At 37.4% G+C, this 15873-nt stretch overlaps 2 protein-coding genes across 3 annotated transcripts in view; both read right to left on the reverse strand.

Moving 5' to 3' along the window:
- Positions 1 to 1694: 1694 nt before the first annotated feature.
- On the reverse strand, positions 1695 to 4344 carry eci1 (enoyl-CoA delta isomerase 1). Its single transcript, XM_073833180.1, has 7 exons — positions 4224 to 4344; positions 3355 to 3477; positions 3138 to 3265; positions 2917 to 3063; positions 2518 to 2639; positions 2101 to 2279; positions 1695 to 1996 (listed from the first exon to the last, which is right to left on the reverse strand). Exons 1-7 carry the CDS (start codon positions 4264 to 4266, stop codon positions 1830 to 1832), a joined length of 909 nt encoding a protein of 302 aa, XP_073689281.1. The 5' UTR covers positions 4267 to 4344; the 3' UTR covers positions 1695 to 1829.
- Positions 4345 to 5783: 1439 nt separating this feature from the next.
- Positions 5784 to 15873, reverse strand: part of arhgdig (Rho GDP dissociation inhibitor (GDI) gamma) — a 53092-nt gene continuing 43002 nt past the window's right edge. For both annotated transcript variants that reach the window (XM_073833183.1, XM_073833182.1), the window contains exons 4-6: positions 12115 to 12191; positions 11269 to 11332; positions 5784 to 6766 (exon numbers count right to left, since the gene is read on the reverse strand). In XM_073833183.1, the coding sequence (XP_073689284.1) occupies positions 6561 to 6766; positions 11269 to 11332; positions 12115 to 12191 (347 nt within the window). In that variant the 3' untranslated portion in view covers positions 5784 to 6560. The remainder of the gene's footprint in view (positions 6767 to 11268; positions 11333 to 12114; positions 12192 to 15873) is intronic.

Here is a 15873-nt window from a genome sequence, read left to right on the forward strand (position 1 = left end):
AGCAGTTTGTTTGTCATCTGATGCCGATCACAGAGATGTGACTATTATGAGTCAAAGTTATAGCGCCACCAACTGGCAGCAGGAAGTGTGTTGTTTGCAAAACGCTTTTAAATCAGCCTCTTAATTTTACTCAATTTGCTTCAAACTTCATCACAATAATGTCAAAACACGACTGATGAGAATCTGTGAAGGGCGTTATCCATAACTTTTATCATGTTGCCATGGCGACGTGTCAAACTTTAAATTTAGAGTTTTGTGTTTTTGAGCCACTTAAAATGCTTAGAATTTCATGAAACTCAACACACACATCAGTATTAATGATATTTAGACAGTGATAAAAGCCCATAAATGGGCATTGAGTGGGCGCTCCATAGCGTTGATTGAAAATAGAAATATACTTAAAAGAAATTGTCACAATTTACTTGACCTAACCTATACAATTTTCTGTAAGCATACAGTGCCTTGAGAAAGTATTCATACCCCTTCATTTTTTTCCATGCTTTGTTATGTTGCTGCCTGACATTAAACTGCTTCGAATTACTTTTCCTCCACATCAATCTACACTCCATACAATATAATGGCAAAGCAAAAAACAGGTTTATAACATCTTTGCAACTTTATTAAAAATAAAAAGCTTAAATTATTTCATTGCATAAGTATCCATACCCTTATCTGGAACAGTTGAAATTTAGCTCAGTAGCATTCATATTGCTTGCAGATGTTACCACACTTTAACCTGTGGCAAATTCAACTGAATGGTTATGATTTGGAAAGGCACATACATCTTGATAAAAGGTCTAACAGCTGAAAATAAATATCAGAGCAAAAACCAAGCCCTATGTTAAAAGACTGCCTGCAGAGCTCTGAGACAGGATTGCATCAAGCCACGCATATGTGGAAAACTTAAAAAAAAAATCTGCTGCATTGAAGGTCCACAGAAGCATGTAGCGAACACGCATCAATCACCAATTACCTTTAATGGAGAATAGGAGAAATCTACAGAAGGACAAACATCACTGTAAAAAAAAAAGCTCAATGCACCAAAATATTGTAATGGCCTTAATAAAAAACCTAGTCCAGAGAACTAAGAATGTCAGACTGGGAAGAAGATTCACCTTTCAACAGGACAATATTCTAAGCACACAGCAAGAGTCGCTTATAGACAACTCTGTCAGTGTCCTTGAGTGGCCCAGACACAGCCTGGGCTTGAACCCAGTCAAAGATTTCTGGAGAAACCTGAAAATGTGCATCTTTACCCATCCAAGCTGACAGAGCTTAAGAGGTGAAGAGGTGAGAAGAAGAATGGCAGATAATTGCCAAATGCAGTCCTTATCTTGTCGTATCACACCCAAAAAGACTTGAGGATGTGTAGGTGCTTCAACCAAGTACTGGTTTAAGGGTATGAATACTTGTGCAATGTGCTTATTTACATTTTTTTTTGTATAAATTCACGAAGCTCTGACAATTCTGTTTCTGTCTTGTCATTACGGTGTATGGAGTGTAGATTGTTGTGGAAAAAAGTAATTTAAAGCAGTTTAACATGAGGCAGCAACATAACAAAAGGTGAAAAAAAATGAAGGGGTGTGAATACTTTCGCAAAAGCACTGTATACTGTATGTAAAATTGGAATCTAAAATCTTTATGATGGATAAATTATACGTCAACTATTCGCATGCTAATAAGTTCACATCCCGTTTCTGTTTTAAAAGATTTTATTTACAAACAAAATTGTCCTCTAGTGACAAAAGAGAGAACAATGTGATATAAACTTTAGTGACACTGATATACTAGATAAAGGCAGCATCAACAACAGGCACGTGTTTCGGCCCTCAAGACCTCTTTTTCTTCAACATCTCCATGTACATACCCAAAGATTTCTGGATGGAGTCTTTGGTGATGAAACTGACAAAGTTTGTGGTGTCGGCTTCCCTGCTTGCAAGAAGTTTGTCTATTGTGGGTTTTCTCATCATGGACTTGCTTATCTGACGAGCATGATCTGTAGGCAAACAAAAAAAAAAAAAAAAAAAAAAACACCAAGTAAATAAAATGTACTATAACAGGCAAAAATATTGTAATTTGGAGCAAGCTAATACCATTTACCTGGAACGGCCAACCATTTCTTCATGGTCTCAGTAGCTGCGGTAAGAACTTTATCCTCAGGAACAAGCTCATCCACCAGACCAATCTTCAGGGCTTCAGGGGCACTGTACAGTAAACCCAGCTGAAGACCCTTCTCGGTTTCTCTATGTCCCACAACGTTTGTCATGGTGTCCTTAAACCTGATTTACAAAATCTCTGTTTAGTACCAAGTTGTGTTTCAGTACACCTACTAATTTTGGTCAGTCTGAATAAATACAATCTGAAAGTTATGTTGACATCAATAATAAACTTGACAATTTGATTCATATTTTCATTTACAAAGTGGTATAAAAGTATAATATAAATATAACTGGTGGTTCCCAAGTACATTAATTGTGAAAAAAGACGATTTAAAACACCAATAATAATAATACTCACCAAAAAGGTGCAACTATACCAAGTTGTGTTTCGTTGAGACCAATGTTATAGCGAGGGTTATCAGCCATGATCCTGTAGTCACAACACATAGCCAACAAACAACCACCTGCAGGACTGGAGCCCTAAAAACACAACAATTACATCATTCATTCAAATGAATTGTAGTCATGTTTTAGGCTCAACTAATTGGGAAAAAATTGGGAGTACTATAGAATGCCAAAAGTTATAACAAATCAAGGAGAAGAGTGCAAAAAACTGTGTGAGGAACAAAACGTGTTTGTGGTTGGCCAAACTGAACCAAGATTTCCAGGGAAAGAATCTTGCAAACCCTTTATATTTTACACAACAATTATGTTATAACAAAAAAAAACTGTTAAAAGAGTTCATAGTGACACTTACATTGATAGCGGCGATTGTGACCTTGGTGGACCCGTAAAGCTTAAGCCATGCGTCCTGCACAGCCTTCCAGAATTCTGCACAGTGCTCTGGACTCTTCTTATACATTTCCAAAATATCTAGGCCTGCAGAAAACACCTTCGGCTGGGCCTTTAACAAAAAAAACACTCTCAATGAGGAAATTGAACTGGATTTCACTAAAGCAGATGTGTCTGATGACTTACGGATGTTATGATCACACCCCTGCAGCTTCTGTCCATCTCAAGTTTTTCTAAATTGATAGCAAACTCAGTCAGAAAGTCAAGACTGAGACTGTTAACAGGAGGACTTTGGAACTGCATTACAGCAACACCTGTAAGAAAGAAAAAATGATTTTTGATGCAATGATTTTTTTTGTTAAATTTGTAGTTGCAAACCTATTATTTATGCACAAATTCTTACCATTACCACTGTCCAGGTCCACTTTTATGTTTGAGGATGATGAATATCTGTTTTTAGATACAACGTATGGCAGAGCACAGATTCTTCCATGACTGCTGTTTCCAGACAACAGTGATACAAATCCTGCAAGAGAAAATGCTAATATTTTACAAATGTAAAACTAAAAGCCAATGTGTAAATATGTGATTCAGGACCACAAAACCAGTCTTAAGTTGCATGGGTATATTTGTAGCAATAGCTAAAAATACATTGCACGGGTCAAAATTATTGATTTTTCTTTTATGCCAAAAATGATTAGGATATTAAGTAAATATCATGTTTCATGAAGATATTTTGTAAATTTCCTACCGTAAATACATCAACACATAATTTTCGATTAGTAATATGCATTGCTAAGAACTTTATTTGGACAACTTTAAAGGCAATTTTCTCAATGTTTAATTTTTTTTGCACCCTTCCGGATGTTCAAATAGCTGTATCTCAGCTAAATATTGTCCTATCCTAACAAACCATACATCAGTGCAAAGCTTATGTATTACATTTAAACATATGTACTGTGCTACCCAGGATCACAGTGTTGTATTTCATGTGTGAATAAGCTGTGCCCTTATGAAAGGACATATTGTCAACTTCTTAGGTTTGACAATCCATAACAATAAAAAACAAGAAATGACATGATATGTGTCATAACCTGTTGACTTTCTGCGTTGAAAACTACAGGAAGGCGTAAACAACTATTTTGTGCTCTGCCGACCTTCGCCCTAATTCCTCTATGAATGCATTACTTCTGCGAACTTCAGTTGAAATAAAACATGACCTTTCCAAAACAGAAAAACAACAAACGTTTTAGATAGGTAAGACACACCTACCAGAGGAGCTGAATTTGGTACAGTATCTTAATACTGATGACATCTCGCCAGCTGAAGTGATAATGCTAAATCGCTAAATGTAAACTTCACCTCCTCTTATGCACACGCGTTGCCAGATCTCGCTAGAAAAACAGGTAAACTACTGACAAGACTTTCAACAAAACAAGGCAACACTGAATTTTCTGCAAAGAAAGGATTTAAAAGAATTTTTAAAATGTTGATCGATTTTAAAAAATTGAAAAAAAATTTGTGACTGTACATATTTAATCTAGACTTTCATTGAAACACAAAATTAAAGACGGTTTAAAAGGAGGACATGGCAACACACTGACTTGCAGATAACGTAGTGTGGCTGGTGAGTATGTCAATCATTCATAGAGCCAATCACTAAAGGTGTACGTAATGCAGTTTATTGTGATTGGGCAAACGTTGGCAGGCGGTACATGTTGTGGCAGAGTCAAGCGAACAAATAGGCTATAAAAATACATGTTACTCTTTGATGTGGTGCGCCTTATCATCTGATAGTTACAAAAATATCAGCACAAATATTAACTTATCCTTGAAACTTTTTTTTATTTCTAAAAAACTTTTTCCGCTGCCAGCCTGTACTGCTACGTGCTGTTTTGCATTTAATTGAATTGCACTTGATCTTGCTACTGCATGAATTAAACTACAACATTTGAAACAAGATATACAAATAAGGACAGGCCAAACTTTATTAAAAATACAAGATGAAAGGTTTGACAATTCAGAAGCAACAGAATCTTTTCAGCAAAAACAAGGCCCTGACTAAATCTTACTTCACTGCTTACTGCAGCCCCCATTACATCACAATAAAATCCCTAATTAACATGTTTAAAAAGGCAGCATCATGCAATACAGACCACAAGTGGACTAATGACATCCAAATATGAAGAAAATTTCAATTTTCAGTCACAATATGAATTTGAGAAAATATACATCCTGTGGGAATATTTAGAAATATTTTGAAGGGTTTAATTTGATCAAATACATCTTATATTTTGATTGTTTTTGTGCTCTCTCATATTTATGTCCTCACATTGCTGACTAGCTCATGGTTAAGGGTGATTCAACATTTGTCTCCCTCATGAAGGCATTACATAATGCACATCCCTACTAAAAAAAACAGCTAAAACCAGCCTAGGCTGGTTGGCTGGTCGTAGCTGGTTTAAGCTGGAAGTAGCTGGTATTAGCTGGTCTCCCAGGCTGGTTTTAGCTGGTGGTTTTTCAGCCTGACCAGGCTGGAAAAGTGGCCAAAACCCCTTTAAAACCAACCAGCCTAGGCTGGTTTTAGCTGGATTTTTCAGCAGGGATGCAAGTTAGACATATCCTGCGGGATTTATTAACTCTCTTCAAGTACATTTATTCTGTAGAAACCATAAATCCCAATCATTTCCACAGAGTATGTTGAATATTCAATACTATTTCTGAAATGATAGTGTAGCAGAGAATTATTCAAGAGAAATTATTGTGTGTTGTGTCAGAAAATGAAATCAGTGATGGAGATGGAAGTGTCAAATAACAGTATGAGCAGGCATATAAACAATAAAATGTATTTATTTTGGAATGTCAAAAAAATAAGAAAAAAATCAGAGACAGTCTAATATGAAAGCTAGATGGAAGACAGGTACAGACAACAGGACAGAGATGAACAGATCTTAAACCGTTTTAGGGAATGAGGAATGCTATGGGCTCCACTGATAAAAAGACCAGCAAAATCACCAGCAAGAAAAGTGAACTAGCTAACAGCAAGGTAACTTCATACTGGTTTAAGATGATCTTTTCTACAGGAGTTAAATGCTTAGAAATATCTTTTTGACAAGCAACACTTAGTACAAACCACATCCTACACATGTATTTATCAGGTAACAGCAGGCTGAATACATCATCAATACAAGAAATTAGCCATTGCAGACACGATGGCTTCACATTCAAGCATGCACTGATCTGGTCATGGGCTCTGTAAATGCATTGCAAGAATACAGACATTGTAATATTTACATTTACAGTATACACTAAAACCTGAGTGTACAGGCATGAGGGTTTCATTTGTTGGTTATAACTATTACAAAGTACTAAGTCGCCTCTAATACCCTGCCAGTCACTGTATGTCTTCACCGTTGATTACACCTAATATGTAGGAATATCTTTATTATTTTTTGTGTTTTTTTTTTTTAACTGATTGTTATTTAATCATTTGCAAAGCCAGCTCCAGCTGCATATCTACCTAGCGTATGTCTCTGTTTTAAACATCAGTGATAAATTGGGTATGTTGCTATGGATCTGGGAGAGAGAGAGACAAGAGGAGGAACCTCTTTACTCTGCACTGTCCCAGTCTTTTTTGATTTGCAGGTTCCACTCCCACGACAGATGGTCTGTCTTGTCGTCGTCTGTGAAGTACGATTTGATGTGGTAGCTTCCCCGAACGATCATGCCCTTCGGAGCCTCCTCCACCGGGGTCATGAACTCATGCTCCTCGGCTCTCGGACCATAGCTGCCCACCATGTACACTGCCTTGTCCACTATAGGGAAACACAATTCAATTTGTCAAATTCTTAAAAAATTAATTAAAAGCTGTTGGTTGCGCCCAAAAACTTCTCCAATGGCATTTTCTAAAGAGGTAATGAACTGAGAAATCGAAATTCCCTTGATCTTTTGACATATAAGAGGTCATTGTGGTATAAAAACATCCTGTAAGTTTCAGAACTCAAAAGTTACTCATTAGTCTAAAAACAGCTTATATTGAAGCCAATCTGCCAAAATGTCAGGATGTGGAATGTACCACTTTATGATGTAATAGTGTGGCTAAACACCGCCTCTGCAGAAGAAGATCAAAGCCTGCTTCAACATCACTGCCTTATTAGCCCCACCCACCGATTTATGCATGTAGTGTAAGTGTTTATTTTTAGACTGCATAAGAACTTGGTCTTTTGTTCACTTCATTTTAGCGTGGATTTGTTTATGAACAAGGCACAATTCGATGCAGGACTTTCGAAAAGACTGAACCTAAAAGATGGTGTTGTGCCGACTATATTGGATCCAACAGTAATGTTGCACCCAAGTGTGCCGCACAAGTCCCGAAAAGTGAAGCCAAAATGTTTCGATCACCCCCCCGGTGGCCAGCTGCAGTATATGTCATAAACCCCGCCCTCTCCACTTAATCTAATGGGACGTGAGGCAAACTAAATAATCAAATTACACTTAGAATAATTTTTTTCCAAAGATAGTTTCCATCATGTGAGGTAGTTTTTATAATGCTGATTTATGTTGAAGTGTTTGTTTTTCTAATAAATTCACTTTTGATTGTGATCTTGTGGTTGGGTCTGCAGGAGTTTGGATGGGACTTTGATACCGCGGCTCCGCCTCACAACACTACTGCGCAGACTCTGGCTCCAAACTAGAGTCTGGCTTCAAACGAATCTCTACTGGGCAGACTCTGGCTCCAAACTAGAGTCTGGCTCCAAACTAATCTCTACTGGGCAGACTCTGGCTCCAAACTAATCTCTACTGCGCAGACTCTGGCTCCAAACTAATCTTTATTGCGCAGACTCTGGCTCCAAACTAGAGTCTGGCTCCAAACTAATCTCTACTGGGCAGACTCTGGCTCCAAACTAATCTCTACTGCGCAGACTCTGGCTCCAAACTAATCTCTACTGCGCAGACTCTGGCTCCAAACTAGAGTCTGGCTCCAAACTAATCTCTACTGGGCAGACTCTGGCTCCAAACTAATCTCTACTGCGCAGACTCTGGCTCCAAACTAATCTTTATTGCGCAGACTCTGGCTCCAAACTAGAGTCTGGCTCCAAACTAATCTCTACTGGGCAGACTCTGGCTCCAAACTAATCTCTACTGCGCAGACTCTGGCTCCAAACTAATCTCTACTGCGCAGACTCTGGCTCCAAACTAGAGTCTGGCTCCAAACTAATCTCTACTGGGCAGACTCTGGCTCCAAACTAATCTCTACTGCGCAGACTCTGGCTCCAAACTAATCTTTATTGCGCAGACTCTGGCTCCAAACGAATCTCTACTGCGCAGACTCTGGCTCCAAACGAATCTCTACTGCGCAGACTCTGGCTCCAAACTAATCTTTATTGCGCAGACTCTGGCTTCAAACGAATATCTACTGAGCAGACTCTGGCTTCAAACGAATATCTACTGAGCAGACTCTGGCTTCAAACGAATATCTACTGAGCAGACTCTGGCTCCAAACGAATATCTACTGCGCAGACTCTGGCTCCAAACAAATATCTACTGCGCAGACTCTGGCTCCAAACGAATCTCTACTGAGCAGACTCTGGCTTCAAACGAATATCTACTGAGCAGACTCTGGCTCCAAACGAATATCTACTGAGCAGACTCTGGCTCCAAACGAATATCTACTGAGCAGACTCTGGCTTCAAACGAATATCTACTGAGCAGACTCTGGCTTCAAACGAATATCTACTGAGCAGACTCTGGCTCCAAACGAATATCTACTGAGCAGACTCTGGCTCCAAACTAATCTCTACTGGGCAGACTCTGGCTCCAAACGAATATCTACTGAGCAGACTCTGGCTTCAAACGAATATCTACTGAGCAGACTCTGGCTTCAAACGAATCTCTACTGAGCAGACTCTGGCTTCAAACGAATATCTACTGCGCAGACTCTGGCTCCAAACAAATATCTACTGCGCAGACTCTGGCTCCAAACAAATATCTACTGCGCAGACTCTGGCTCCAAACGAATCTCTACTGCGCAGACTCTGGCTCCAAACGAATCTCTACTGCGCAGACTCTGGCTCCAAACGAATCTCTACTGCGCAGACTCTGGCTCCAAACGAATCTCTACTGCGCAGACTCTGGCTCCAAACGAATCTCTACTGCGCAGACTCTGGCTCCAAACGAATCTCTACTGCGCAGACTCTGGCTCCAAACGAATCTCTACTGAGCAGACTCTGGCTCCAAACGAATCTCTACTGCGCAGACTCTGGCTCCAAACTAATCTCTACTGCGCAGACTCTGGCTCCAAACGAATCTCTACTGCGCAGACTCTGGCTCCAAACTAATCTTTATTGCGCAGACTCTGGCTTCAAACGAATATCTACTGCGCAGACTCTGGCTCCAAACTAATCTTTATTGCACAGACTCTGGCTTCAAACGAATATCTACTGAGCAGACTCTGGCTCCAAACTAGTCTCTACTGTGCAGACTCTGGCTCCAAACTAATCTTTATTGCGCAGACTCTGGCTTCAAACGAATATCTACTGCGCAGACTCTGGCTCCAAACTAATCTTTATTGCGCAGACTCTGGCTTCAAACGAATATCTACTGAGCAGACTCTGGCTCCAAACTAGTCTCTACTGTGCAGACTCTGGCTACAAATTAATCTCTACTGAGCAGACTCTGGCTCCAAACTAATCTTTATTGCGCAGACTCTGGCTTCAAACAAATCCCTACTGCGCAGACTCTGGCTCCAAACTAGTCTCTACTGTGCAGACTCTGGCTCCAAATGAATCTCTACTGCGCAGACTCTGGCTCCAAATTAATCTCTACTGGGCAGACTCTGGCTCCAAACGAATCTCTACTGCGCAGACTCTGGCTCCAAACTAATCTTTATTGCGCAGACTCTGGCTTCAAACGAATATCTACTGAGCAGACTCTGGCTCCAAACGAATCTCTACTGCGCAGACTCTGGCTCCAAACGAATCTCTACTGCGCAGACTCTGGCTCCAAACGAATCTTTACTGCGCAGACTCTGGCTCCAAACTAATCTCTACTGCGCAGACTCTGGCTCCAAACTAATATCTACTGCGCAGACTCTGGCTCTAAATTACGTCATTTCCCCCAAGATGGTAGCGGCCATATTGAGATGCTTTGGCTTCACTTTTCTATACTGGAATATAGCGGATACGTGTCGTCCATCTTTTTTTTTTACAGTCTATGGTCGCACCATACATATGTGAGTAACTGTTTTTATTACGTGGTCACAACTGCTTTGTCTGTTATTACAGATTGTTTGATATGTACTGAGTATTTATGCATTTTTAGGCTAAATCACAGCAGCATCCATCTGTGAAGGATGTAGGCTGTCAAACATACACAAGCATTAGCCAATCATAGCAGTGGGTGTTTACTGTTGAGTCTACAATCCAATTCAAACAGAGCGTTCTGATGAGGCTGATCAAAACAGGACAGAAATTTGCCTATTATTTCTAAATTAATATATTTTTGATGTAAAAATATTAATACCATTATGAGTGGACCTCAGAGAACAGTACAAAATAATAAAAAGGCAGTTCATGAACACTTTTAGTTTATTGTTAAAAGGATAAAGTAAAGCATTTGACAGAAAGACAAACTGGCAAATGGACAAAGAAAAGTAACTAGTAATATTTTCTTTAATGTTTTTTTATTTAAATTCCACTGTTTTATTCTACTACATTTAAAACACACTTTTGAAATGTCTCTTATTTTTCAATAAAATAAAATAAATGAATAAAAATGATTCACTGGTACGTTATTTTATTATTTTAACTACATGTTAAAACTGTTTATGATTTACAAATCTATTGTAAAGAAGTCAATTAATTTTTCTATTTAAATAATGATTTATTCATTTTAGTATTTTATTATATTTCCAACATTTTAAACATAAATCAAACTGTTTTAAATATGCCTATTAATTCATAAAAAATAGATTGGTTTGTTTCCATTTTTATGTTTGAATAAATTAATTGATGTGTTACTCCTAGTCCTCCATACAGCTCAAGCGGGTCAGTCATTGAGATTATTGATTATGTATTATATTATATTATTATTATGTTATATATCTTTTGTAAGTCGCTTTGGATAAAAGCGTCTGCTAAATGTCTAAATGTAATATTATATATGTGACCCTGGACCACAAAACCAGTCATATGTTTGGATATTTGGATCATGCAAATGAAAACAGTACATGTGTGTATAAAGATATCAATACACCCTTGACTCAAGCACTTGCAGCATCACAGCCAGCATTTAAATTCATGACTACAGATGCGCTTACCTCTGAGTCCTTTCCTGTAGGTCAGATGCACATATTTCAGTCCAGACACGATGTCCCTGTTGACCTAATGGGAACAGATGGGATGAATTCAAATAAATATTATTAATTTAACATGTCATTTTCATTCTCAGGACATTCAACCTGTTGTAGCACAGAGTAACCAGCAGAGGGAATTCACTCCACATCCCATTCCCTTCTAGGAAATGCCCAGCATTGAAATATATTTAAAGACATTGTCTGTTTTAAGCATAAACTACAAAGCTCCTACAACTTCTGTTAAATCATGGGATATAAAGATATTGCTGAGTTTCTGGATCCAAAAGGGATTTTGTGAATAATGGTATTTTTCAGGAATATGATCTGGTATAGCTCACAGTGAAATAAAGCTCTAGATGCCATTTTAATTAAATGTTCTTGAGAAAACTGTTACAAAACACAAAATCTTTTCAACACCAGCCATATTTTGAAGCAAAAGAAACATACAAACCCATTTTCTGCTTACACTGAACCCTGGTCTGTTTACAAATATTTCAAGTGTATTATTTTTAGGAAACTCTAGCCTGGGAAACAGCGTCTGTGTGTATTTCTGTATGCTGTTCATAGCGCTGGCTCGGCCAAGACAGGAAATAAACAACCTTTCCACTTCTAGCCAGGGATTTCATATCTTACAACACTTGCAAGCATGCAGAAGCTTGGGATCACTCAAGGGTATTGAAACTACATTGTTTAAACTTGCTTCCTTTAACAACATCTAATAATGACATAGATTTTAAGACAAAAATACACAAGAGCACAGTACAAAGGAATAACCACCACTGCAAACTGTTATATGACATTTATTTTCACCTTGAAGTGGATTTTCACCCTGTAGTCCACTCCTTCCTTCATGGTGAAGTTTCTCTTCTTCAAAGCATCGAGGTCACCTATGTACAAAAACGTGTATTTACATTAGCCAGAGCGAAATAACCACAATTTAACATTGATATAATTGCATTTGTAAAGAAACACAGCAGAAATCAATATCAGAATCATAAATGTGAGCAGTTTTATGTTGCAGGCCGCATCCTTCTGCTTGTAGTTCAACTGAGTTCAACGCAAAACGCTTCCTTACAAAAGTGCAACTGCTGCGTTATCAATTTATCCCTTGAATCTGCCCTAAGTGCTTTGTAATGGATACTGAAAGAGACAGGGGAGGAAGGAGAAATTGGAGATTGATACAATGAACAACATCAATAATGATTTGTGGGCTATTCACGTGATGCCAAATGCCAGACTGTGTTCATTAGTGTCCTGTGCTCCACATCTCAACATTAATACTATTTTTGGATTGTAGGGGCTTTATCATCTAACGGGACTGGATCTCGGCTTGGAGGTTTTCCATCTTGAAGTCGACCCTTTGCATGTGCCGACATGCGTTGTCGCTATTTATATATAACAGAAGCAGCACCCAGCCCTCTCAAAAAGCTTTTTTACATCACAAAGATGAAATCCCTTATCTGTAATTGACTAAATCTAGCTTTGATAATCACTGTAATAACATAATCCTGATTGGACAAGAGGATTAGTCGCCGTATCTGCGACAGTGAGTGTTGAATTGTAGCCTGTGTGATCTCCTTATGACATTGTGATTAGCGTACCTTACATGTAAACTAGATCTGTCTGTCTGTCTACATTACAATTATACGCATATACAAACTACTGTTTAAAAGTTTGGGGTTAGTACGTTTTTGTTAGTCAGTCTTTGAAAGAAGTCTTTTATGCTCACCAAGTATGTATTTGTTTGATCAAACATATAATAAAAACTGTGATACTGTGAAACATCAGTGTACTTAAAATTTTCTATTTGAATATATTATAAAATGAAATTTATTCCTGTGATGACAAATCAGAATTTTCAGAAGCCATTTTTTATTCTTATATGCTGCTTTTATGCTCAAGAAGCATTTCTTATTATCATCATACTTGAAAACAGATTTGCTGCTTAATATTTTTGTGGAAAATGTGACTTTCTTTGATTAACAAAGTTTAAAAGAACAGCATTTATTAGTTTATATATATATATATATATATATATATATATATATATATATATATATATATTAGGGGTGGGCATAGATTAATTTTTTTAATCTAGATTAATCTAGATTAAATCTGGGAATTAATCTAGATTAATCTAGATTAAAATGGCTAATCTGAATTCTGCTGAAGGCATTCAGAATATGTGTGCTACCCAAATAATTACTTAAAGTCTTTGAGAATGGATCATAAAGCTCATAAAGCTGTTCTATGATAATTTGTTGATGAAAATAAATTATGTTCAATTAGATGTACTTGTGTTTACTAACTAACAATGAAATTATTTTTTCTCCCTATTAGATTGTGTTTTTTTTAACGTCAACACCTACCCAGCCCATTACATGTTACACCGTACTTTTATTTTGACAGGTTGCCGTGAAGTTTCTGTGTCATACACATAGACTGTATGATATGATGCTAGTTCCCTGTCGATACTACACTCGTACTGCGTCGTTAAGACGCTTATGGGAAAAAGCTCCTTTTTCTCCTGAGACTGAAGTATTTCAATAACGCAGTGAAACTGCACGACCATTGGTTTGTGCAGTGAGATGAAAACAAACCAATGGTCGTGCAGTTTCACTGCGTTATTGAAATACTTCAGTCTCAGGAGAAAAAGGAGCTTTTTCCCATAAGCGTCTTAACGACGCAGTACTCGTTCCCGTATCTCAGGGAACCGAGGTTACGAAAGTAACCGAGTACGTTTTCTCAAATGAAACGGTAAAAGTGACACTCACAGCAGTTTGGGAGATTGAGTTTATCTGTTCATGTGAGATGAAAATGCCAAAAATTACCGGGAGCGTCACGTGTGTTTCAGTATGCGTCTAGTTTTTTGGCGGAGGAGACTTAAACGCGCGACCTCACCATATTCTACAGTCTTCGGTATACATCCGCGTTAAACTATCAAGGTGAAAGTCATCATAGCTTGCGTAGTTTAGACCCAGCTCCCAACCCAAATTTGAGAATAGATTAACGGCGATATTTTTTTTATCGCGCGATAAGAGTTTAACGTTAACGCAGCACGTTAACGCCGATAACGGCCCACCACTAATATATATATATATATATATATATATATATATATATATATATATATATATAAAGAAAGAAATATATCTTAAAGAAAGAAATATATCTAATATGTATTTATATAATTTAAATCTTAAATAAATGTGAACATCACATTGAATCATCTTGAAAGCTTTATATACGCTTTCAAATCGATTAATCTGAATAAAAATTAAATTCCTCCAAAAAATTACTGACCACAAACATTTGAAATGTAATGTTTGTATTTTCAAAATAACTGCTTTCTATTTGAATATATTTTGAAAGGTAATTTATTCCAGTGATCAAATCTAAATTTTAAATCATTACTCCACTCTTTAGTGTCACGTGATCCTTCAGAAATCATTCTTATATGTTGATTTACTGCTCAAGAAACATTTTATTATTATTATTATTATCAATATTTAAAACAGTTGAGTACATTGTTTTTGGATTCTTTGATGAATAGAAAAATCCAAAGATCAGCATTTAGGTGAAACAAAAAGCTTTTGTAACATTATACACGATACCATTCAAAAGCTTGGAGTCAGTATATATTTTTTTAAAGTAATTATAGAAATCAATACTTTTATTTAGCAAGGATGCTTTAAATTGATAAAGTTATGATAAAGACATTCTTATGTTACAAAAGATTTCTATTTCAGATAAATGCTGTTCTTCTGAACTTTCTCTTCATCAAAGAAACCTGAAAAAAAAAACTACTCAGCTGTTTTTAACATAATAATAATAAATGTTTTTGCGCAGCAAATCAAATATTAGAATGATTTTTGAAGGATCACGTGACTGAAGTAATGATGCTAAAAATTCAGATTTGAAATAACATTTTAAAATATATTCAAATAGAAAGCAGTTATTTTAAATAGTAAAAATATTTCAAAATTGTACTGTTTTTGCTGTGCTTTGACTCAAATAAATGCAGGCTTGGTAAGCAGAAGAGACTTCTTTAAAAAAAAAAAACATTAAAAAGCTTACTGTTCAAAAACTTTTGACTAGTAGTGTATTTCTGAACAATTTGCATACACCTAAAGCTATTTTCAGAGGAGTTTTCTTCATTCCAACTTGCAAACAACTAACTGTGAGGGAGAAGTTCATAAAGAAGATTTGTGTTTATTCTCCCCCCCGTGCCTGAAGATTCAGGAGTGCTGGTGCGTCACGAAGACCGCTTGCTGAAGTTGTAGTTGGTATGCCGTTTGTATGACTCCCACACAGCAGTGAGAGAGCCTAGATGGAGATGGATAATAAGGAAGATCCCAGCGGAGGCTCTAGCAGTCTGGAGGAGCTGCAATCTGGCACGAGGTGAGAATGCGAGCGCCCCGTTCCACCCTCACTCCCACTGCTGCAGCGCTCAACACAGACACCTCATCACCATCAACATAAACTCACTGAATCTCACTTTACTAAAAGATATGTTTCCTGCATCGCCAAGAAAGGACAAAACAGTTTTGAATTTCTAAATCAATCCTT

Source organism: Garra rufa, chromosome 1 (assembly GCF_049309525.1).
Source record: "Garra rufa chromosome 1, GarRuf1.0, whole genome shotgun sequence".
In the NCBI taxonomy this organism is placed as follows: Eukaryota; Metazoa; Chordata; class Actinopteri; order Cypriniformes; family Cyprinidae; genus Garra; species Garra rufa.

Excerpts from the sequence above, each read along its gene's own strand:
- eci1 (XM_073833180.1), bottom strand. The coding sequence starts at position 4,266 with ATGTCATCAGTATTAAGATACTGTACCAAATTCAGCTCCTCTG. Across the intron at positions 2,280-2,517 it reads GGTATAGTTGCACCTTTTTG|GTTTAAGGACACCATGACAA; the intron begins GTGAGTATTATT and ends TTTGTAAATCAG. Across the intron at positions 1,997-2,100 it reads GAAATGGTTGGCCGTTCCAG|ATCATGCTCGTCAGATAAGC; the intron begins GTAAATGGTATT and ends GTTTGCCTACAG.